Source organism: Sceloporus occidentalis, unplaced genomic scaffold (genome assembly GCF_023333645.1).
Source record: "Sceloporus occidentalis isolate IW3139 unplaced genomic scaffold, rSceOcc1.0.p SCAF_1, whole genome shotgun sequence".
In the NCBI taxonomy this organism is placed as follows: domain Eukaryota; kingdom Metazoa; phylum Chordata; class Lepidosauria; order Squamata; family Phrynosomatidae; genus Sceloporus; species Sceloporus occidentalis.
The window spans coordinates 66234885-66260969 of record NW_028316981.1 but is presented as its reverse complement, the minus strand read 5'-3'; the positions used below and the strand labels follow the sequence as shown (position 1 = coordinate 66260969).

General features: G+C 41.1%; 1 protein-coding gene across 3 annotated transcripts in view; it reads left to right on the top strand.

Moving 5' to 3' along the window:
- Window positions 1-26085, top strand: part of LOC149321514 (ubiquitin-like modifier-activating enzyme ATG7) — a 171749-nt gene that overhangs the window by 33279 nt on the left and 112385 nt on the right. For 2 of the 3 annotated variants that reach the window (XM_089523475.1, XM_089523468.1), the window contains exons 12-16: window positions 1808-2002; window positions 6762-6965; window positions 7386-7501; window positions 10025-10100; window positions 20159-20239. In XM_089523475.1, the coding sequence (XP_089379601.1) occupies window positions 1808-2002; window positions 6762-6965; window positions 7386-7501; window positions 10025-10100; window positions 20159-20239 (672 nt within the window). Of the gene's footprint in view, window positions 1-1807; window positions 2003-6761; window positions 6966-7385; window positions 7502-10024; window positions 10101-12618; window positions 12664-20158; window positions 20240-26085 lie in introns of those variants that run through there. The other variant, XM_089523483.1, reaches the window with a different exon arrangement.

The window sequence follows — 26085 nt, the reverse complement described above, 5'->3', positions numbered from 1 at the left end:
GTAAACTCATTAGCTCTTTTGGTTTTTCCTACCATCTGTATGCCGATGACACCCAGTTGTATCTTTCCACCCCTGACCTTTCTCCAAGGCTTGAACAGCAAGTTTCGTCTTGTCTCACAGTGGATGCGCCATCGGCATTTGAAGCTCAACATGTCCAAGACGGAGCTTCTTGTCTTTCCTCCTAAGTCCACCCTTCAACACACCTTTTCTGTCTCTGTGGACAACATTTCTATTCAACCAGTCCAGCAAGCCCGCAGTCTTGATTTTATCTTTGACTCTTCTCTGTTGTGTATCCCTCAGATCCAGACCACAGCCAAGACTTGTAGATTCTTTTTGTACAATATTGCCAAAATCCAACCATATATCTCTGTCTCTACTGCCGAGATCCTGGTCCATGCCCTAGTGATCTCACGACTTGATTTCTGTAACATCCTCCTGGCTGGGCTTCCTCTTTCTCACCTCCATCCTTTAATTTCTGTCCAGCATTCAGCTGCACGCATTATCACATCTGCCCACCGCTCTGGCCACATCTCTCCTTTGTTGGCATCCCATCACTGGCTCCCCCTCCCTTTCCATATTCAGTATAAGCTCCTGCTGTCGATGTTTAAAGCCCTCCATCGGTTGGCCCCTCCTTATTTATCAGACCTTCTTTCTCTTCACCTTCCCACTTGGGCCCTCCGTTCTGGTAGTCAAAGTTGGCTATCCCAGCCCAGGATTTCCTCTGCCCCATCTAGGATTCGCCCCTTTTCACTTGCTGCCCCTCACTTCTGGAACCTTCTTCCCTCGCGAGCAAGGGCCATCACTTCTTTAACCAGCTTCAAAACGGAGTTGAAGACCATCCTGTTCAGAGAAGCGTTCCCAGACATTGCGTGATTGTCACTTTCTATCTGATGTTCTTTTTGTTGCCTGTTTTATTGAACCATTTCCTGTACTGCTATGTGTTTTATTTGTATTATCCTATCATTTCTTAGATTGTACGCCATAGGCAGGTTTACTCTTTTATATTTGTTGTTTTATGTACAGAGCTGTGCAAATCTACAGCGCTATATAAATAAAGAATAATAATAATAATGGTGGGAATGCCTATTTGTACAAAAATTCTGGACAGAGGTTAAGCATCAGATAAATACAATAATAGGGATAGAAATACAATTAAGTAAAGAAAATTGCCTAACTCTCAATTTAGGGGAATTAGGATTGCACAATAATCAAAAATATGTAACAAAACAATTTCTAAAAGCTGCTCATGCAGTTATTGCTTATAGATGGAGAAACAAATTAAATTGGAACAAGGCTTACTTATTTAAATATATAAAAGAATATATACTATTCGACTTCCTTAGGGAAAGAAGATTAAAATATATTGGGGAAAGCATTAAAGAACCATGGGAAGACAAATGAGAAATAGTAATTAAGAAGATGAAAGGTAAAATGGGGTATGAAGAAGTTAATAATATAATCAGTAATATTTTCCATATCTCCGAAAATGGTTGTTAATTTGGTTGGATTGTAAATTTCTCTATACTGTTTTCTTATTTGGGAGGGGGTTAGGGAGGGGAGAAAATTATAATATGAAACACGATTGTACAATATGTATTATACATGGTGTAATAAAAATTATTGGGGATAAAAAAATTAAAATTTAGAGCTTATAATGTACGGTGTAATTACTTCAAATAAACGCGATGCCAAACAGCTTTACAATCTTATAACTAAAAAATGGAAATGTCCTGCCTTGGCCCTGATGTTTTAAGTTATATTCTCAGTGAAAGACTGTGTATCTCTCTTGTGCTTACTTCCCTTTTAGAATGCTGAAGGTTTTAATATGAGTATCCCAATGCCAGGTCATCCAGTGAATTTTTCTGAAGTTACATTGCAACAGGCTCACAAAGATGTAGCACAATTGGAAGAGCTCATTGATGCTCATGATGTCATCTTTCTGTTAATGGACACCAGGGAAAGTCGATGGCTTCCTGCAGTTATTGCAGCCAGCAAAAGAAAGGTACTGTGCATGTCTCTCAGATGCCTTCCTATGGGTTTTCTGAGGGAAGTTTGAAAGTATTTGCTGGGTGATTGCAGTTGCTGATTAAACATGAATTAAATTTTTAAACTACAGAAAATTTACAAGTATCTGTGTCCTTAAATACAGCTAGCCTGAAATCCCTCTCAGGGTGTAAATTGTCATGTATAGAAGGAACAACAGTATAGCTGTCAGAAAGAGAATGCCATCTGTTTAGTACCACTTTAAAATTCAAATTTTAAATTCAGCACTGCTTTTTAAAAATGGTCTTTCTGGCTGGCATTTGTGGCAAAACATCCAGGGACACATTTCTGTGTCCCTGCTCTGTCCATGGATAGTGTGAATTCTGTCATAATAGAATTTTGATCTGGGCCCTTTTTCTTGTCGTCTTTTTTGTGTTTTGTGTTTTTATTTGGATTTTTGTAAATTTTGGAAAGCAAAGTAAAAGCCTCACTCAAGCATTGCAAACATATAATGGATAATGGAGTATGCCAAGGAATTCCAAAATAAAATCACCATGTGCTTTATAGACTATAACAAAGCATTTGACTGTATAGATCATGGAAAGCTATGAATGGCTCATAGCCAAGGGAGCGCCACTATATCTGCTAGTCTTGATGAGAAATCTGTACTTAGGGCAAGAGGCTACTGTTAAAACAGAATATGAAGAAACAGAATGGTTCCTAATCAGCAAATGGGTCAGGCAAGCCTTCATTCTGTCACCCTATTTATTCAACCTGTATCTTGAAAATATCTTATGCAGAGCAGGCATAGACTTGGAGCAGGAGGAGTGAACACATGAGGAAGGAACCTAAGATGCACAGATGACAAAATACCACTAGTAGAAACCAGCAAAGACCTAGAGTCTGTCAGCCTCAGAAAATGACAATGGGAAACCCCCTCTGAAGAAACTTGCCAAGAAAATCCTGTGATAGGTCCACTTTAGGGTTGCCAGAAACAACTTGAAGGTAAACAACACACACTCACAATACTACTAGCAGAAACCAATAAAGACCTTGAGCAATTACTGAAGAAAGTCAAGGAAGAGTATCACAAGGTAGGCTTAATGATGAATATCAAGAAAACAAAAATAATTACTAAAGAAGATCTGCAAGAATTCATCCTAGATAACAATAAAATAGAAATAAAGAGTTCCCTTACCTGGGATCAAACATTGATCAGAAAGGTGACTATAGTCAAGAAATTAGAAGAAGACTAGGATTGGAAAGGGAATGAAAGAACTGGACAAGATCCTAAAGTGTAAAGGCATAACTCTGAACACCCAAGTGAGGATCGTTCAAGCCATTGAATCCTCCATCACCATGTACAGATGTGAAAGCTGAACAGTGAAGAAAGCCAATAGCAAGGAAATAAACTCATTTGAGATGTGGTGCTGGAGAAGTGTGCAGAGGATACTGGGGATTGCTAAGAAGACAAACCGATTCCAGAACAGATCAAGCCTGAACTTTCCCTGGAAGCCAGGATGACTTAACTGAGACAGTTGTACTTTGGCCACATCATGAGAAGATATGAATAATTGGAAAAGACAATGATACTAGGAAAAGTAGAGGGCAGGAGGAAGAGAGGAAGATTGCATGCCATACTGAAGGCACAAATTAAAACAGTTCCAGTGAGAAAGAAAAATGGGAGGTGTCGCAAGAACCCAGGATGGATGACAAAGGAACTTTCAGCTCAGCTACATTTTAAAAGGAACATGTATAAGAAATGGAAAAATGGGGAAATCACCAAAGAGGAATTCAAAGAAATAGCTAGCATGTGTAGAGATAAGGTCAGAAAAGCTAAAGTGCAGAATGAACTCAGGCTTGCTAGAGAGGTTAAGAACAACAAAAAGGGCTAACAGAAGACAGAGAAAAGGCAGAATTACTCAACACTTTCTTTGCCTCAGTCTTCTCAGAAAAGGCAAAGGGTGCTCAACCTGAGGATAATGGAGCAGAGGACAGAATAGGGGAATTTCAGCACAAAATAAGTAAAAAGAGATAGTACAGGAATACCTGTTTAACCTAAATGAATTTAAGTCTCCAGGACCAGATGAGCTACATCCAAGGGTATTAAAAGAACTGGCAAATGTAATATCGGAGCCATTGGCAATAATCTTTGAAAACTCCTGGAGAACAGGAGAAGTCCCAGCAGACTGGAGGAGGGCAAACGTTGTCCCCATCTTCAAAAAGGGGAAGAAAGAGGATCCCAACAATTATCGTCCAGTTAGTCTGACATCAATACCAGGAAAGATTCTAGAGCAGATCATTAAACAGAGAATCTGTGAACATCTAGAAGGCAATGCCATAATCACAAAAAGTCAACATGGGTTTCAGAGAAACAAGTCATGCCAGACAAATCTAATCTCTTTCTTTGATAAAATTACCAGCTTGGTAGATGAAGGGAATGCTGTGGATATAGTATATGTTGATTTCAGTAAGGCCTTTGATAAAGTTCCCCATGACATTCTTGCAATGAAGCTTGTAAAATGTGGGCTAGACAAGGCAACTGTTACATGGTTTATAATTGGTTGACCGGACGAACCCAAAGGGTGCTCAACAATGGCACCTTTTCACCCTGGAGAGAAGTGACCAGTGGAGTCCCACAGGGCTCTGTCCTGGGCCCAGTACTGTTCAACATCTTTATCAATGACTTGGAGGAAAAAAATGGGAGAATACTTATCAAATTTGCAGATGACACCAAATTAGGAGGAATAGCTAATACTCCAGAGGACAGGATCAAAATTCAAAATGACCTGAATAGACTAGAAAGCTGGGCCACAGCTAACAAAATGAACTTCAACACGGAGAAATTTAAGGTACTGCACTTAGGGCGAAAAAATGAAATGCACAGATATAGGATGAGGGACACCTGGCTTAAGGAAACAACATGTGAAAGGGATCTAGGAGTCCAAGTAGACCACAAGTTGAACATGAGTCAACAGTGCGATGCGGCAGCTAACAAGGCCAATGCGATTTTAGGCTGCATCAATAGAAATATAGTGTCTAGATCAAGGGAAGTAATAGTACCACTATATTCTGCTCTGGTCAGGCCCCACCTGGAATATTGTGTCCAGTTCTGGGCGCCACAATTCAAAAAGGACATTGAGAAACTGGAGCATGTCCAAAGGAGGGCGACTAAAATGGTGAAAGGTCTGGAAACTATGCCCTATGAGGAACACCTTAGGGAGCTGGGTATGTTTAGCCTGGAGAAAAGAAGGTTAAGAGGTGATATGATAGCCCTGTTTAAATATTTGAAAGGATGTCATATTGAGGAGGGAGCAAGCTTGTTTTCTGCTGCTCCAGAGACTAGGACCCGGAGCAATGGATACAAGCTGCAGGAAAAGAGATTCCACCTCAACATTAGGAGGAATTTCCTGACAGTAAGGGCTGTTCGACAGTGGATAACACTTCCTTGGAGGTCTTCAAACGGAGGCTGGATGGTCATCTGTCGGGGATGCTTTGATCTGGATTTCCTGCATGGCAGGGGGGTTGGACTGGGTGGCCCTTGTGGTCTCTTCCAACTCTATGATTCTATGAGTCTATGAGAGGCCAAATGCCTGAGCCTGCACTACCTGACCAGAGCAGTGGATAAGATGTGCAACTGAGTTTCCCTTTCAGTTAACATGTGATACGTTTGTCAGTGTAACAAGATATGTGAAAGATTAAGATTTCCAGTGTTGAGGCATAACATCAAACCATGCTTGGTCACTATGGGTCCGAACAAACAAGCCAAAATAAAGCTGCTTTGGGTCACTTTGGAGGTATGCTGTTTAAATGGCACACACATCTTAAGAGGCCAGAAGCTGCAGAAAGCTGCGCTCCAGTTGCTTTGTCGCTTACTATTTGATGTTCTTTTGGTGCCTGTTTATCAAACCATTTCCTGTATTGCTATGTACTGTATATGTATTATCCTACTTGAGAGTATGTATTTTCCCTGGAAGAAGATTAACCATCCATTATGAAGCCAAGCCCTCCCTCCAGTCCATCTACCTTGGTCCAGGCCTTGGAGGTAGAGAGGAACTGCTGGACCTCTTACCCTTTCCCTCCACCACTCCCTTCTCCTTCTGTGTCATGTCTTTTTAGATTGTAAGCCCGAGGGCAGGGAATCGTCTAACTAAAAAGATTGTATGTACAGTGCTGTGTAAATTTACAACGCTTCATAAATAAAGGTTAATAATAATAATAATAATAATAATAATCATCATCATCCAGTCCTCTGGCCTCTTAGGATGCATGCATCATTTTAAACAGCATACCTCCAAAGTGACCCAAAGCAGCTTTATTTTGGCCTGTTCAGGCCCTATGTTAATTACTCTTTAAGAATCATCTGGAAGATACTGTTCTCCTTTTCTTGCAGACAGCAATTTTTCCTCTCCCTTCTAAGTTTGCCATTATAACAGAATTGATAAATTATGCTTTCTGCTTACCATGCAAATCAAAATGCAAAACAAGAATCAAACTACATTTTCCACTCCTGATTTTCTCAAGGCCAGACTTGTTTCCATTTCTGCTTTAGCATCAAACTGTGGCTTGCTACAAACTAGCAAGGAATCACAATGCATAAAGGCTCCAAGCTCATTTCATAGTACCACATCATTGTTTTGGCATGCCTTCCAATTTAATATTTCTTTTGTAAATAACATTTACAAAATACTGGCATAGAGTAGTAAATGAATTCTTGCTCCTTTCTTTTTGCTTTTCACTTGAGTATCCATCTCTGTGCTTTATAATCTTTTGTCCAGCTGGTCATCAATGCTGCTTTGGGATTTGACACATTTGTTGTGATGAGACATGGATTAAAGAAACCAAAACATCAAGAGGTGGGCGATTCTCCTTGTAACAATCCCTCTGGCTCAACTGATCTTTTGGGATCATCTCTCTTCTCAAATATTCCTGGTTACAAACTTGGTTGTTACTTCTGCAATGATGTTGTTGCACCAGGAGACGTAAGTACACCTCGTGTCAACTGTCACTCATTGAGTTGTGTTTATGGCTCTTGATTTTTTTTAGTATAATCCCTTCCCTGAAATCTGCCAATACTTTGGGGACAGAATCCAACCAGGTCCCATCCATGAATGATAGGCTGCCATCAACTAAACAGGGAAGGGGACAATCAGTAATGCTTTCCTGTCCTCCCTGCAGCCCCATGTACTTTTCCCCCTCTGCTTCAAAGAGCTGGGTGAATCCTCTCTTGGTGGAAAGAAACTAGCTGGATTCATTTTAAATAAATCTTAGAATGAAATGCTTAGATAAGAATTATTTTAACATTTGTTTTGAATGAGTATCCTAAATGCTTTGTACAATTGTTACAGTAAAAAATTAAAAAGTTTGAAGTGTAATATTGTGACCACTGTGTTCTTTTGTAGTCCACCAGAGACCGGACATTAGATCAGCAGTGCACAGTTAGTAGACCAGGATTAGCCATGATCGCTGGAGCACTTGCTGTGGAGCTAATGGTGTCCATTTTACAGCATCCAGAAGGGTAAGTTAAGAAGGGTAAGGGTAAGCTGCCTACAGGGAGCCTACAACTCCCTTGTTGTAACAGATGATAATAACAATAATAATAATAATAATAATAATAATAGGTTTTATTTATATACCGCCCAATCACTGGGAATCCAAGCGGTTTACAACAGAGGGGATAATAGACAGTTCCCTGCCCTCAGGCTTACAATCTAAAAGACATGACACAAAAGGAGAAGGGAATGGTGAGGGGGGGAGGGGATCAGGTCCAGCATTCTTCTCTCCCTCTGAAGCCTGGACCAAGGCAAATGGACCGGAGGGAGGGCTCCTGATGACACTGAGCCAGCCTGTTCTCTCCCTCACCGGCCGAAAGTTCCATTGACTGCCAGTCCATTTCCAGGCACAATTCAAAGTGCTGGTTTTGACCTATAAAGTCCTATACAGCTTGGGCCCAAGCTATTTGCTCCCTGTATGAGCCCCCCAGAGTACTGAGATGATCTGGTGAGGCTCTTGTCTTTGTCCCATCAGCCTCTCAGGTAGGAACAAGAGAGAGGGCCTTTTCAGTGGCTGCTCCCAAGCTTTGGAACTCCCACCCTAGAGAGACCGGGATGGCATCATCCTTGTTATGCTTTCGATGCCAGGTAAAGACGTTCCTGTTTAGGCAGACCTATTAAGCGGAGAAGGGCTGGGTTTTTAATGCTGGGCTACCCAAATTTTAATGGTTTGTATTTTAATATATTATATTTTAATTTATAATTTGTTTTAATCTTTAAAATTATTTAATTTTTTTGAAATTGTATATTTATGTATTTTAATATTTTGTATTGTTTTTAAATTGAATTGTTTTATACTTGTTCACTGCCATGAGTCCCTATATTGGGAGAAAGGATAATAATGATAATAATAATAATAATCATCATCATCATCATCAACACAGTAAGTCATCATAATTGTAGGAAAGGGATAATGTTTTTGCACTTTAAAATAGAGATTTGCCCCTTTCCTATGTTGAATATAATTTTAGAATCCTAGAATAATAACATTTGAAGGGATTACAACAAACATCTAATTACAACAAACAACTAATTCAACTTCTTGGCATGCAGGAAAGTAGAACCAAAGCTCTTCTGAAAGATGACCATCCAACCTCTGCTTAAAAATCTGAAAAGGAGTGCCCTTATGGCAATCAACAGATTCTTTAGAAAACAGGAAATATAGTTTTTAAAAATCTATAGTGAGTTGAATGCTAGAAGGGAATTTTTTAAAAGAGGCACAGATAAAAAAGAATAATTCTCAACCAGCAGAAGAAATGTTTGGTGGGGCAAAATGGTAACAAAGTACTCCTTCTGTGCTCTAGATTTGGAAAAGTGCTAGTAGAATTCCTTAAGGTGACATATAGCACTGTTGAAGACAAATGATCTGCCACCCCATCAGAATTAGATAGATGTGGCCATTATTCTTTGTGCCACTTAAACTTGAATTAATAAGGGAGATTCCTGCATTGAAATGGAGTGGAGGGATCTTCCATAAACAGATTTCCATTTGTGCAATGAGGCTCCACTGAATTTTGGGAGATCTCTCTTTTTTTTTCTGTACCACAGCCTACTCTGTGCAGTAGATCTCTGACTCTTGTATAGTATTTTGGGGAAGTTGGAGGCTGCTTGGAGAAGAAGGGAAATGGAACTCTGCTTCCAGCATCTTAGTTGCAGTTGCCTAAATCTGGATCTAACCCATTAACTGCAACAAAAACACTTAGAACTCAGTTAAAAACGACATAATTTTGTGTGTGTAGAGTGGCTTCTGGCATGTCAAATCCAAAGCAGTATTTTAGATATCTGTATACTACTTACTGGTTTGAAAAATCCTCAATTTTCTTAAATGTTAAAGGAATCAAATGGGATTGATCCCGTATTTAGAGTTATTGAATTAGCAGCAAAGATTAAATTCTTGAATGCATCATTTTCTGTAAAAGTCTAGGGTTGGATCAGCACTTTGTCATGCTTCAAGTAAATTCATTAATAGAACTTCAGTTAATTATGACTAATGTATATTAATTTAATGAGTATGTTCTAATTACTAAGTCTGCATTTGTCCATTTAAGGAGATGTTAATCTTGACTTTCTAACTGTGCTTCAAGTCTTGTTTCTCTTTATATGACAAAAAGTTAATATTATGTTTCACTTCTCTCGTATAGATCTGGAAAGAGATGTAGAGCAATGCTCCTCGGGATACCTCATGTGAGGGACTAACAATTGTTCCCTCCCCCATACTTACATTTTTTCCAGTGTGCCAAGAACTGGCATCATAGCCATTTTCTTTGGTGACTACTATTTTTTCTGGCCTGGAAATTCACTAGGGATGGTTTGGGCTCAGTCCAGGGATCACCATGTTGAGCGTCACTGATATAGATAACCTCATTCTAAAATTCTGGAATTCATTTATGCAAAAGTTATAATTGGACGCTTTTAATTTTTGGATTAAATTTTACACTCTTCATAGTAGACAATTATCTGTTTAACTTTTTCTTTTTTTCTTTGGTTAGTGGCTATGCTGTTGCTAGCAGTAGTGATGACAGAATGAATGAACCTCCCACCTCTCTTGGGCTTGTGCCTCACCAGGTTAGTAAACCAGATACTACTACTATTATTATTATTATTATTATTATTATTATTATTTTCTTATATCCCGCCTTTCTCCCAATATAGGGACTCAAGGCAGCGAACAAGAATAAAACAATACAATTTAAAAACAATACAAAATATTAAAATACATAAATATACAATTTAAAAAACAATTAAACAATTTTAAAGATATAAATATGTTTGTATTGCTATGTCCTTACATTGATACATGACAAATAGCCAAATAAGAAGTAATATAGGATGTATATATTTTAATACTGGAATGTCATTTCCTCAGAAACAGATCCAATTTCAGTTAAGGATTATGCACTTTGTTATTTACTATTGGTTTTGTGAATCCAGGCTGAGACAAATTGAAATTCTAGTACCAGTTGTAGAAACTGTACAACTGCTTGAATATAGAGAGGTGCCATATTGACATGACTCTTGTGTCATGCAAGACTTTATCAGAAGCCCGTTTTCTCCCACTTCATTCTTCCCTTTGCAAGGGTGAAAAAACACCAGGATTCATAGCTTAAGCCTAGTTTGTTAATCCATGCCAACTGGGAAGTGTGGTTAATTGCTTTCAGACAGGTTTGAAAACAATCCAGGTTCTTTAGCAGAACCTAACCACAGTTCCCAGTTAGCTTTGTAGTATATGCAGTTATTCCTAGCATGTTTTAGCACAGATATGAAAAGAAGAATCAGTTTGGAGTGAATGGGCTTCATGCACCTTCATACAGTCTGTGCATATTCTGAGTTTTTGATGCTTTGTGTGCAAATGTGACCCTAGTAACCTTTCTGTGATATCGACACTTAAAATGAATCTCTCCCAATGTTGAATATAGAAAGTGTTGCAAAAATGGTTGCTATGCCTTGACTTACTTTTGGATGTGAATAGCCAACTCAAAAACTCAACAAATGTTTAGCAGCTTATTGTTGTATACCCAAGTTATTTCTAACTTACGGCAACCCTAAGGTGATTCTATAATGGGGTTTTCTGGCAAGACTTGTTCAGGGAAGGTTTGCCTTCCCCTGAAGTTGAGAGCATATCACTTGCTCAAGGTCACCCTAGCAAACTAGAAATTAAGGTTTACTTGAGTTTACTAGGTTTACTACTTATAGTTTAGATTCAGCCCAGACTGTAAAACATTTTGCAATCCAGAGTTGCCCTTCTGTTAGCAGAAAGCCTTTTCTGCATTCTTTTTTTTGACTTGACACACATTCCTTGGGCAAGACAAGAAAATCCTATTATGTATTTTTATTTATACAGTGTGTTGCACATTCTCTTGAAGAAACTCTTGTGTAAGGTGACCAGATGTGTTCTAACATGAGCATGTACAATATGTCCAGATTCATGTTAGCACAAACTTTTCACACAACTGTTTACAGAGTCCAGTCCGCCCTCTATATTCATGGCCTTGAGACACATGGTTTCAATTATTCATGAGGTGAAGGTGTTAATGTGAGCATTCCTCCTCCCTTTCCCTGCCCAATCTCTCCTAGGGCAGCCTAGGGAAAGATCGGGGAAGTGAAGGCAGGAGGTGCCTTGCCCAACCCCCATACCCTTCTCCTCCCCGAACCTCTCCCTGGGCAGCTCAAGGCGCCTCCTGCCTCCTGCCTTCTCCTCCCCATCCTCTCATTGGATTTCCCAGGGAAAGGATCGGGGAGGCAAGGTCTCGGAGGGGTCAAGACACCTCTTACCTTCTCCTCCCCGATCCTCTCCTTGGCCTGCCCAGGGAAAGGATCAGGAAGGAGAAGGGGCAGATAGACAATTAAAGAGATAGGAGGGTAGGAAAAAGGAGCACATAGCGCTGCTCCTCTTCCCCACTCACCCTTCCCTTTATCTGGCTTCTAAGTGGGGGTGGAGTTATTCGCAATTTTTCCATATTCGCGGCGGTCTCATTCCCCTAACCCCTGCAAATATGGAAGGAGGACTCTAGTGCCATTCTTCTCTTTCTCTTTTCTTTGGATCTAACCCAAAGTGGGTGGTATGCTCCCCTGGGGGTGGTGGAAGGATCTAGGGATGGTGATGAGATAGAAAGGGGGCAGTAGGGGGGGGTGAGGGGGGGAAAGGGGGAAGCGTCATAGTACTGATGTGCAGGAAGGACAAGGGGAACAAGCAAACAAGCTGTCTTTAAGACCTTTGTGGGGATGAGGATTGCATGAAACTTCTTTTCAGGGTCTTCAAAAAACCGCCACACAGCCCCACTGATCATTATGTGTGGTGGTGTCTCCTGCTCTTTGCCTGCCCATGTGAGTTCACTCCCTTACCAGTGTCTTTCGCTAGTAGTGGCAATTGAGAAACTCTCGTGAGGCTTGGGCACAGGGCATCACTTCTGTGGCTCAAAGCAGCACCATTTTGGGACAGACTGGAGCAAAGAGTTAGAGCACTTGGTGGTGGGAGAGAAGTAAGGAGCTTTCAAATTTGGGACCCAGCTTAAGCTTTGTGAGCTTTGCTGGGATTTCGCTGGCAGGTTGGAGTTGCACTTTTGCTCCTGCTTTCTTTCATCAGATAGGCTGAGATAAGAGGTAGCAGAAGAAACAGATTTTTGGTGGAGAGTGGACTCTTGAAGCTGTGTGGGGAAATCATATCTTTGAGGTAGGAGTATCTCTGTTCAATTCTTGGAAAGAGACATTTGGTTTGGAGCAGTTCCCGTAGTTAAAATCTCCCTTTCTGGCCCACACTGGTCTCCAGTCCAGGGCATGTGGCCTCTGTAAACCCACCACACACACTCTGGCTGCACCTTTCTCTGCCCTGATGAAGGATTGAAAGTCCCTCCTCTGTGGAAAGAAACTTCTCCCTTGCACCTGGTCACCTTGGGAGCAGCTGCCTGAGCAGCAACCAAGAGGCCTCTTGTCCATACTGGCCTTTGCTGCAAGGCTGGCATGGGTGAGAGTCTTCTCAGCCACTGCTCAGCCATTTGCTCAGTTGTTGCTCCCATGATGACAGGGTGCAAAGGGAGCAGCGACTGAGCAGCCAGTCAAACAGCAACCAAGAAGCCTCTCATCTGCACCGGCCTTAGCTGCAAGACTGGCACAAGGAAGAAGCTTCTTGGGTAGCTGCTCAGACAGCTGCTTGGTTGCTTCTCCCAAGGTGACTGGGTGCAAAGGGAGCAGCAACCAAGATTGGTTGTTTTGAATTTGCAGTAGAAAAGGTAAAGGTTTTCCCTTGACAAGATTGTCTAGTCGTGTCTAACCATAGGGGGCGGTGCTCATCTCTGTTACTAACCAAGAGAGCCATTATTGTCAGAGATGATTCTGTGATCATGTCACCAGCGTGACTACATGTAGAACAGTAGACCTAATATCAGAAAATATGCTCAGGGTGGTGGTGGTGCTAGGGTTGCCGCTCAAAAGGGAATGGGGCAATAGCCTGAAAAGGTTTGGGGACTACTGATAACCCATTGTATTAGTAATGCACTGTTTATCCAAAATGTAAGAATATTTTTCTTATTAGTGCTTTCTTACAAGACAGTATTAGATACTGGGGGTTGTATCCTCCTAACTGTATGAATCCTGTCCCCATTGAATGACTGAACCATTCACATTCATTGAAAGAAGAACTCACAGTAAAGGGTTTATCCTTTTATTCTTTAAACAGTGAAACAGATTGAGATTAATCGAAGTGATTTTCTTTCATAAAATATACTTTGCACATAGGGATGAAAAATCATGTCAGTTTTGTTGCAAGAAGCACTTGCACAATAATGTTCAGTCACATTACAAAATGTTATCCTGTATGGTCAGGATATTCTTTTTCCACCTTTGTATCAACAAGTGGTTTCCTGTTGGCTAAGAAGATGTAATACTATCCCAGTTCTATTTGTGGATAGCATAGCCATTCAGAACGAAGAGAGAGTGATGTCTTTGGTCCAGAATGTTTTGTTTTTCTTGCTTTTCTCAATTAAGGGAAATATAAATGGTACTCCATAGCTAATCAACTCCATCTCTCTTGTACAGCTGTGCTCTCTCTGCCCCACATTCTCCAAATCCACAGCTTTATTTTCTTCTCATCCTTTAAGGACCTCTTGCAGTGCATCAATCTTCTCAGTATCTCAATGCTCAGCAGGTTTCTAGGTCAGATTAGAAACAAATGCATAGATGTATATGGTATAAAATAGCAATTCTTTGTTTTCCTTTGTTATAGAATTGCCCATTGTTTCAATTTTTGTGTCTCTCCTTATTTGTGCTTCTGTTAAATTCTCTGTATATGTTACAGCAAGACCCTGTACCACAGAATGCCTGCTGTTTCAGTGCACTGAAGGGAACAGAAAAAGAACAGTGGGAGTTACAGGAGCACATGAAGACTGCAGATATATTAATGGCTTGCAGGGTGTTTCTGTTATAAAGCTGCAATCCTATGCACAGATAGTAAGGAGAAATTCCCATTGATCTAAGTGGGACTTTCTTTTGGATAAACACATTCTGGCTTTTCTGTAGCAGTTTCAATAGTGGTCATAGTGCTTAGTGGGATTAGATTTGTCACTTAAACATTTTCATATAATGGTTAGGTTTCTTGGACACTTTTATAGCACTTTGATAACACCTTAACTGGTGTCAATTATAGCACTTTGATAACACTTTAACTGCCTTAGCTATATTCTATGGAATGCTGGGATTTGTAGTTTTGTGAGTTATTTAAATTTATCTACTGGAGAGGTATAGTGCCTCACCAAACTTTAAATCCCAAACTTCCATGGGATGCAATCATGACAGTTAAAGTGGTTTCAAAGTGTGATAATTGTCCAGTGTGCAAGGGGCTTTATTTTCTCCAATATCTTGAAGTCAGGTTGAACAAATTAGCCATCTTAAAATCATAGAACCATAGAGCTGGAAGAGACCACAGGGGGCATCCAGTGCAACCTCCTGACATGCAGGGGCACACAATCAAAGCACCCCTGAGAGATGGCCATCCAGTCTTTGTTTAATAACTTCCAAAGAAGGAGATTTCACCACAGGCAGCATGTTCCAGGATCGAACAGTTAAACCGCTCTCACTGTCAGGAAGTTCTTCTTAAAGTCGAAGTGGAATCTTTTTTCCTATAGCTTGCATCCATTGCTCTGTGTCCTGGTTTCTGGAGCAGCAGAAAACAAGCTTGTTCCATCCTCAGTATGACATCCTTTCCAATGTTTAAACAGGGCTATCATATCACCTCTCAATTGTCTCTTCACCAGGCTAAACATACCCAACTCCCTAAGTTGTTCCACATAGGACCTTTCACCATTATGGTTGCCCTCCTCTGGACATGCCCTAGCTTATCAATATCCTTTTTGAACTGTGGTGTCCAGAACTAGACACATTATTCTAGATGATGCCTGGCCAAAGCAGAATAGAGTGGCACTATTACTTCCCTCAGTGTAGACTCCCTACTTCTATTGATGCAGCCTAATATTGAATTGGCTTTTTTAGCTGCTGCATTACACTCATGAGATATACTGTTGTCAAGCCAGATGCATTTCATTTTTGTTGCCCAAGTGTAGGCTACTATTTTTCTCCCTGTTGAAATTCATGTTGTCAGTTTTCGCCCTGCTTTCTAATCTATTAAGGTGATTTTGAATGTTGAATCTATCCTCGAAGGTATTAGCTATCCCTCCTAATTTGGTGTCATCTGCAAATTTGATGAACATGCTCTCTATTCCTTCATCCAAGTCATTGATAAAAATGTTGACTAGCACTGGTCCCAGGACAGAATGCTATGGTACTCCATTAGTCACTTTTCTTGAAGATGAAGAGGAGCCATTGCTAAGCACCCTTTTGGTTCGGTCAGTCAGCCAATTACAAATCCACCTAACAGTTGCATTGTCTAGCCTACATTTTACTGGCTTTTTTGTGCCTGATGAGCTTTGGTGGCACAGTATGAGTCCTGGTGGCGCAGTGGTTAAATGACTGTACTGCAGCCACTCACTCACAAACCATAAGGTTGCAAGTTCAATACCAGCGAAAGGGCTCAAGCTCGACTCAGGCTTGCATCCTTCTGAGGTCGCTAAAATGAGTACCCAGCTTGTCGGGGGGAATTAACTTACAATTTGTAAATCGCTTAGGGAGTGTTTAAGTGCACTGATAAGCGGTATAGAAATGTACTTGCTATTTCTGTTATAAAAATTCAAACACTAAATGTTGGAAATGCAAAGAAAAAGATGGTTCATATTTTGACATGCGGTGGAATTGTTAGATGGCCAAGAAGTATGCAAGAAGCTTGCATTCCTGGCTTGCATTACTGAGACCTGGCTTGGGCCTGAAGGAGAAGCTGTGTGGGCACAGGCCCTCCCTGCCGGGTTCTCAGTTAAGGACCAGACCAGGTTAGGTGGGCGGGGGGGGGGGGGGGGCGAGTTGCCTTGATTCATAAGAACACCTTACCTTTAACCAGGAACCATGTTCGGCAAACCTCCTATATCGAGTGTATTTACCTGACCCTAAAGGCCAGAGACAGTTTGGGGATTCTGTTGGTCTACCGGCCACCCCATGCGCTAACAGACTCCCTGGCCGAGCTGACACAGCTGGTCTCGGAGCTGTTGTTGGAGTCCCCTAGACTTCTTGTTCTGAGGGACCTCAACATCCCCTTCATGGCCAGCCATAGTCCATCCGGTGCGGCTCGGGAGTTCATGGATACCATGACTGCCATGGGCCTGTCTCAACTGGTCATGGGTCCGACACATTCTGCTGGTAATACGCTTGATATGGTCTTTTGTACGGACATGGAAAGTCCGTGGGCGGAAGTGACAAATATTTCCGCCTTGTCATGGACGGACCATTTCCTGGTGGAGGCTAAAATCAAAGCTTCTCCCCAGATCCTTCCTGGGGGTGGCGGACCTATTAGAATGGTCCACCCTCGAAGGCTGATGGAACCCAAAAGGTTCCAAGAAGCCCTAGAGGGATATATGGTTGGATGTGACGGCGATTCTTTTGATGCCCTGACTACCATCTGGGATACTGATCTCTCCAGGGCTATATACAGTATCGCTCCCAAGCGTCCTCTCAGGCCTGCTTCCAAAAAACAGCCCTGGTACACGGAAGATCTCCGGGCAAGGAAGCAGGTCCTGCGACGACTAGAGCGTAAATGGCGGAGACACCAGAACTTAGCCGACAAGGCACTCCTGGTCTCTCTTTTGGAGGACTATGGAGTGGCGATAGACGCAGCAAATAACTCGTTCTATGCTGCGCGTATTGCGTCTGCAGAGTCGCGTCCAGCAGAGCTGTGCAGGGTGGTGAGGGAACTTACTCAGCTTCCCTCCTCCCTGAACCCTATTTTGGAACCATCCAAGGCCTGCTGTGACCAATTTAACAACTTCTTCGCGGATAAAACCTCTCAGATAAGAGCTGATCTCGACGCCATTATTGGGTCAGAAACCAGAGTAGAGGTCTCCAGAGCTTCCGTGGACTCAATTGTACTGGATCATTTTGAGCCTGTAAATACCAAGGATGTGGACAAGATCCTTAGAAGTGTTAGGAAGACAACTTGCTCTCTCGATCCCTGTCCCTCGTGGCTAGCGGCTCAGGGGGGAGCGGCTGTAACAACCATGTTACACTGAATAATTAATACATCACTCAGGGATGGGCAATTTCCATCCACCTTAAAATTGGCCATTGTAAAACCGCTGATCAAAAAGTCCTCCCTTGACCCCCTGATGCATAATAATTACCGGCCTGTCTCGCTATTGCCTTTTCTGGGGAAGGTGATCGAGAGGGCAGTTGCAATCCAGCTTCAATCGATCTTGGATGATACTGATTATCTGGACCCATTTCAAACCGGGTTTCGGGCGGGCTATGGAGTTGAGACTGCCATGGTCGCCTTGGTCGATGATCTTCGTCTGGGCATCGACAGGGGTAGCGTGTCCCTGTTGGTGCTCTTGGACATCTCAGCGGCTTTCGATACCATTGACCATGGTATCCTTCTGGAACGCCTGAGGGAGTTAGGAACCGGGGGCACTGCACTCCAGTGGTTCCATTCCTACCTCTCAGGTAGAGTCCAGATGGTGCAGCTGGGAGACGTGTGCTCCGATAAGAGGGCCCTTACATGGGGTGTCCCTCAAGGAGCCATTCTGTCTCCCATGCTATTCAACATTTACATGAAACCGCTGGGAGAGATCATCCGGAGACACGGGGCGCGATGTTATCAGTACGCTGATGACACTCAAATATGTTTCTCTGTGTCTCCGACTGATGCAGTGACCAGGGATGGCATCTCTCCTCTAGATGCCTGTCTGAACTCGGTAATGGGCTGGATGAGGGAAAACAGACTCAGTTTGAATCCAGAGAAAACGGAAGTGCTTGTGATAGGCTCCCCCGGCCCGGGATTAGATGTTTGTCCACCTGTCCTGAACGGGGTCACGCTCCCCTTGAAGGACACCGTTCGCAGTTTGGGGGTGCTTCTGGACTCATCACTGCACCTTACATCTCAGGTGGACGCGACGGTCAGGAGCACCTGTTATCAACTTCGGTTGATACGCCAGCTGCGACCCTTCCTAGGCCGGGGGGACCTTGAAACAGTGGTACATGCTCTAGTAACCTCTCGTTTGGATTTCTGTAATGCACTCTACATGGGGCAACCCTTGTACCAAACTCGGAAGCTGCAACTGGTCCAGAACATGGCAGCCAGACTGGTCACTGGATGTTCCAGGTCCAGCCATATAACACCTGTTCTGCGAGATCTACACTGGCTGCCTATTCGCTTCCGGGCGCAATACAAGGTGTTGGTTATTACCTATAAAGCCCTAAATGGCTTGGGCCCAGGGTACTTGGAGGACCATCTCTCTCCATATAATCCGCCCCGCGCTCTCAGATTGGCCGGGAAGCAACTCTTGATAGTTCCAGACTCAAAATATGTCATGACAACACAGGGCCTTCTCTATCTCGGCCCCAAAGCTCTGGAACTTGCTTCCCGGTGAGCTCCGCTCAGCCACCTCTCTTGACCAGTTCAAGAAGGAGTTAAAAACTTACCTGTTTCAACAGGCTTTTCCCTAGCTCTCCCCAATGTAGCCCTCCCCTCTCTTACTGTTTTTGTTGTAGTATTTTGAGCTAGCTAGATTTTGTAATTTGTAATTGCTACTGCAATTTTTAATGTAAAGTTTTTGCTGTTTTTAGCGTGTCTTATATTGTATTGGTATGCTGTACTGGCATGTGTATGTAATCCGCCTTGATCATTGGAAAGGCGGGCTAGAAATAAATATTTTATTATTATTTATTATTAGGAAAAAAATTCATATAGCAACAACAGAAATTTTGGGAGTTTTGGATCTATAGTAGTGTTACTACAATTGTTTGATGTTTGTATGTGTTAGAGTTGTCATTTTTGTGATATTGCTGTTCTGTTAACAATGGATGCAAGCCACAGGAAAAAAGATTCCACCTCAACATTAGGAAGAACTTCCTGACAGTAAGGGCTGTTCGACAGGAACACACTCCCTCGGAGTGTGGTGAAGTCTCCTTCCTTAGAGGTCTTTAAGCAGAGGCTGGATGGCCATCTGTTGGGGATGATTTGATTGAGAGTTCTTGCATGGCAGGTGGTTGGGCTGGATGGCCCTTGTGGTCTCTTCCAACTCTATGATTCTATTTTATTAGCACATCATACCACATTACCTTCATTTTTTTCTCCAAGGAGATTTATCAAAGTGGACAGTCTGGAAATTTCATATCTTTCATACACATAATTGGTTAGCATCAAGCAGCAGGAAAGTGTGTGTCCTTTTCACCTGAAAATTATTTGCTGTACAACAAGAACATGAATAGTGCATTTAACAGCACTTTCTTCCATTATTCTTCTTTGCTGTCACTTGTTAATTTTTCTCTCCTTTGCTCATTTGTTGCTTGTTGCAGTCAGTAAGTTTGAACTCCAGATGGCACTGTGTTCCCATCTGTAGTGAACTAATACTGCATGTTAATCATCATACCTGTACTCGAAGATGCACACATTGCCAAGTCAGTTTCTGCAGGAGGGTCTCGTGAAGCCCTAAGAGGAGATAAATTGACTGCTCTTTCTTTAAAAGGTGATGCTGGCCAAACTTAGAGAATGTGATATTATTTGTTAAGTAATCTTGCTTAATATCTCTTTATAGATTCGAGGTTTTTTATCAAGATTTGATAATGTCCTTCCAGTCAGCCTGGCTTTTGATAAGTGCACTGCCTGTTCTCCCAAAGTAAGTTTGATTTTTTTTTTATAAAGTGCCAGTAAAATAAATTGCCACACAGAAGTCTATTTATTCTTTCTTTTCATGTCAGTTGTTTTGAGGTGGGTCAAATGGTATGCTAATTTAGGGTGCAGCTACACTGTAGCAATAATGCAGTTTGACACCACTTTGAGTGCTGTAACTCCATCCCATAGAATCCTGGGATTTGTGATTTTACAAGGCTTTTAGTCTTCTCAGATAAAGGATACTGGTGTCTCACAAAACTAGGAGGTTTCCCTGCCTCTCCTGGCGGATCGAAGCGGGGTTACAGACTAAATAAAAGCACAAGTGTTTACATATAAAATTCAATTAAAAGCAGCTAAAAACAATAAAATATCCAACATCAGACAATAACAATAGCATCAACAAGCAGGTAGGGATTATACACAGACAGGGTATGTCATTCATATCTGGGGGGTATTCATATCAGGTGGGGTATGCTCTGCTAAAAAGCTCGGTTTTAACTGCTTTTCTAAATGTTTCTAACAAGGTCGCCGAGCAGATCTCATCAGGGAGACTGTTCCAGATTCTCGAAGCTGTTGTTGAAAATGCTCTTTGCGAAGTAGCAACATACTTAGAGGTTGCTATCTCCAATAGGTTCTTATGATGTTCTAAGAGTGCGGGGCGGATTATATAGGGAGATGCAGTCCCGTAAGTAACTCGGACCCTAGCTGTGTAGGGCTTTATAAGTAATAACCAACACCTTGTACTGTGCCTGGAAGCAAACATATCCGAAGATTCTATAGGATGGATCCATGGCAGTTAAAGTGATGTCAAACTGCATTATTTCTACAAAGTAGATACACCCTTTGTTCAAGGAAAGAAGCTTTCTTATATTTATTTTGAGACGAGAACTTCCTCTCAGTACTTAGTATTGTGTTCCTGAATAAGCCTTGTTTTGCAGATGTGCTCTTAGATAGTTTTCATGTTCAGGTGTTGAATTACCAAATAAATTAATCTTGGAGACTGAAAGAGCGCAAGTAAGATATAAGTCAATAAGGTTAGAACTTCCATTTTAAAGTTTTGGCTTGAATTAAAAAAGTAACTTCTAATCCTGTCATTGTGTTTACAGATAGGTAGTTTCGAGGGCTGTATAGACCAGAGGGAAAGGCCAGCCTGGGGGCGGAGTCAGGGTGTGGCATCCACATGATGTATGCCCCAACTGTGCACAGCTCCACACGGCATGTGGTGTTACACCGCTCCTCTGGCACTATGTCTACATGATGCAACGCCAAAGGACCCTGGAGGAGCCACTTTTTGCGCCATGGAAAAGAGAGATTGGGGCCATGGCATGTAGTTGCCACGGCCCTGATCTGGCGCGAAAAGGGGCAGCTACAGGTTGCCTCTTAGGGGCAGTCTGTGGAGCCGTGTTTTAAAATATTAGTTATAAATTTCAGAGTTCCCCCAAAGAGGGTTCCTCCTTCCTGGTTGCTCAGAGAAGTGAGCTTGTGCATTACCACTGCTACAACATATCTCAAACTTTTTTTTTTTTTTTTTTTTTTTTTTTGGAGGGTGCCGTAATTGAGCCTTTTCTCACTTGGTGCCAATTATCTTTCACAAACATTTTTTCAGTGCTAATTTGTTCAATTTCCTAGGAGAAAAAAATGGCAGGGAGATTGGAATTGACTTCTTCCCCCTGAATTTCTGTTGTTCATGGAGTAGCATGGAAGAAGCCATGCACTCCAATAGCCCCAACACCACCATCTGAAGCCTGTTATGCTTCAAAATTGAACTTCGCTTTGGTCCTGAGACAGTTCCCTTGCTTTTGACCCTTGTAGTGCCAGCGAATCTAGCAGATTATTTACTGTTCCCTCATACTTGGAGCTGGGTTACCTGCACATTTATTCAGAGGAAATTAATGTTTGTTTTAGTAGCAATGAAATATACTGTTTTTTGGTTCTTGTTCAGGGGTCTGCTTTTTTTGCTCTCCTGTCTTGCTACCTCTTCCCTAACTAACGTGTGGCATCTTTGATAAGAGTGTGAGCTGTCAACTTGAGGTACTCACAGGCCCATTCCTTCTCTTCTTTACTTGTGCAGAATAATTGCGTTTCTGAAAAAGAAAACCCTGCACACATTCCAGCCAGTATACATTATACAAATAAGAATGTTTAATTAATTTAATAAACAAAATTAAATCATTGTTATTGCAGTACTTGACCTGCTACTCAGTAGTTTTACATTTGGCATGGATAGCTAGCTTTATAACTGCTGTATGTCCTGTCAAAGTCTTGTGTGAATAATGCAGTTAAAGGTCTGCTCTTCTTGATCTTGTTTTGCTTATGACACTGTTTATGAAACAACTTTTGGTGATGCTGAGCAAATTTATAGATATGTATACAAATTCACAGTTGGCAATTGAGACATTTGCATTTCCACAGCATTTTTTCTTAGGTAACTCAATCCATATTGAATCAGTCATGTTAACTGGGATATCTCAGTACAAATGTTGACTAGATCTGACTCATGATTTGGCTCATGTTTTAAATGCTATTAATTAAGTTATGTCAACAGAGCCATTGTAGGCATTTCTTTTCAATTTTTATACATTAAAAACCACTATATCCTTTCATATACTACCAAACCATCTTTTATATCTAACAGGACCTTAGGGTGTTAGGAGAGATAAGATAAGGCTTGTGAAAATGTATAGTTTTCCTGGAGCGCCAATCAGTCTTCTTAATGGAGCAGGTGACCACTACAGAATTCTGTAGTACATTCTAACACTTAAGAAAATTTGTAACAAAGTTGGTCATTCCTGGAAGTTAGCTTATCTTCATTTTAGTTTTTTAAAGGGAATGCGTCACAGAGATGTTTATCTCCCACTTTTGCATCCTTCAGTTCCTTAACCCTTAAGGGTTATTTTTTTTAGATGTAGTGTGTGTGTGTGTGTGTGTGTGTGTGTGTGTGTGTGTGAATGAACTGTTATCATACCTTGTTGAGTAGTATCTAGATTAGAGAGTGAACTGTGAGCCACAAAGCTGCTGCTTCAAATTTCTGCCTTCAACTGAAATTGCATGGTGTTAGCAAACCACCACTTGCAAGATGTGGTGTTGGTCCCCAAGCCAGATGCTTCAAAAAGAGATTAGTAATATTAATGGAGGATAAGACCTTCGGTGGCTGCAAGTTATAATAGTTTTATGCCTGAGGTTTACTTTGGATTTGGCTTGAATACTGACTTGGAGCAGGCTGGTTTCACAGACATTCAAATTGCCATAGAATTCCTCAAATGTTTTGTTAGTGATTTGGATTTGGAGGGATGCAGAGTCCCAGATAACATATCTGCAAAAACTGCAGCATTTCTCTTGAAGCTCATGCTATAAGGAAAACATCAGGGCATAAAGAGGATGATGGAAAGAGAGGGTGTATAATTTGTGACTCTAAGCTCTAATTTCTAGTTAGAGTAGATTGCCTTAATCATTGTTCTCACATCTGGATGCTTTGGGGTAGGGGTGTTGCAGCAATATGTTGCAGGTATATTCCAGCAATCGATGTTATCTTTTGCTTGTGGGAATGCTAAAAGAGTTTGTATGTGAACTCTTCAGGACCTGGGAAGGTGTAGAAATCAAATCAACGAACAACAAGCCTTAAGTTGTAGTCCATTCCTCATCATTATTTAGCAACTGTCCTTTCTGAAATGTTTCAGCTTTTTTGTCTGGGGCAGCTCTATGCTGTGTGCTATTTCCATAGAAGTTGCCAAAAACTCACTGAAGGAGTTAAGGGGGAAGTGAATGATCCCCCTCCCAATCTGAATATCTCTTCCCTCAGCACCTAATGTACCTAGTCCTGTCATTTTTTAGGTTCTTAACTAGAGCCACTTCTGTGTTGTATGTTGTTATCATAAGGATTGTTAACAAAAACCATAAGGGAATGATTTATTTATTTATTTATTTATTTATTTATTTATTTATTTATTTTTGGAAATCCCCAAGCAGTAAATTCTGCTCTTGTACAAAGCAGCTTGCACCTGAAATTTGGCAGGCCTGATCCCCTTACACCCAATTCACCCTATCTTCTTCCTCTTCCTCCTCCTCCTTGTCTTCTTCTTCTTCTTCTTTATTTATTTATTTATTTATACCTTACCTTTTCCTCCATAATTGGGACTTGAGTCCTATATGGGGGAAAAGTGGTATTAAATAAATACTTTACAGATTTAAACAAGTACAATATAGCTAAAGCTTAAAAAACACCAACATTAATATAGAATCAAACTATTTATGATATTCAAATAATTTAAAACATACCATTAAATACTTTTTAAATTTTTCAACTTTCTTGAATTTCTTATTTTTTCAAATGTCTTGTCTTCAGGTTCGATAAAAATAAAAAGGATACTAGCAGTCCATGACTTTAAAAGGAGAAAAAGCAAAATGTAAAGATTGGTAGCACAAACATCCCTACACTTATTTGTCTGTAAGTTGATAAGAGGCTATTATGTCTGAAAATTTCATTGAATTCTGAGAAACAGCAAAAAGTTGCTTTTGTTGTCTTTCACTAATAGTGAGAAGAACCAATATTTGGATTTCCAAATTGAGATTCAGTAGCAGACCAGAGTTGAATTGAATATCCTCTGAATTAGTAAAAGCCAAAGTGGGATGTCTACTGAATCAACATAAAAAATGAAACTTGTAGTTGGGTGTACACCCTTATTGTATACTGTCTATGATCTCAGGTAGCAGTGGCGTGGAATTCGTTCATTACACAGTATCTAGCTAAACTATCGCAAGATGTAGGTTATCAGTGTAGTTAGATTTAAAGGCAAATTACAAAAAAATAAATAAATCTAAAGCTGTCAGTTAGTCATGGTGCTATATATTGCCCCCAAGATCATAAGCAACATGCCTCTGTATTATCAATTCTTGGATAAGAAGGCTATGTCCTGTTGTTGGGCTTCTCATAGGTTTCTGCTTCACCAACAAGGCTAACAGGCTGTTTGACATGTAGCCAAAAGTCTATGTAGAGTAATTTTACTTTAACTCAGAGTGGTTTAGGCCACAAATAACCCTCAAGATCGTCTCCTTTTTGTATATCAAGAGAAAGGGTTGCCATAATTCTCTACTATAAACCGGGACAAAATGTAGGACAAAATTTAGACCAAAATGTAGGACATTTAAGGTCCTCCATTTTTCTTAAATATCCTACATGTTGGGCTAAATTTTATCCTACAATTGTCCTATATTTTGGTCTAAATTTTGTCCTACATTTTGTCCCGGTTTATAGTAGAGAATTATGGCAACCCTAAGCGGAGATGAACTAGCCAAATTAGGAGGAGTAGCTATGACATCAAATTAAGAGGAGTAGCTAATAGCCCAGAGGACAGGATCAAAATTCAAAATGACCTGAATAAACTGGAAAGCTAGGCCAAAGCTAACAAAATGATATTTATCACAAAAAAATGTAAGGTACTGTACTTAGGGCAGAAAAATGAAATACATAGATATAGGATGGGGGACACCTGGCTTAAAGACTCTACATGTGAAAGGGATCTAGGAGTCCAAGTAGACCACAAGTTGAACATGAGTCAACAGTGTGATGAGGCAACTAAAAAGGCCAATGCAATTTTAGGCTTCATCAACAGAAGTATAGTGTCTAGATCAAGGTAAGTAATAGTGCCACTCTATTCTACTTTGGTCAGGCCCCACCTGGAATACTGTGTCTAGTTCTGGGCACCAAAATTCAAAAAGGATGTTGAGAAACTGGAGAGTGTCCAGAGGAGGGCAACTAAAATGATGAAGGGTCTGGAAACCATGCCCTATGAGGAATGACTTAGGGAGCTGGGGATGTTTAGCCTGGAGAAAAGAAGGTTAAGAGGTGATATG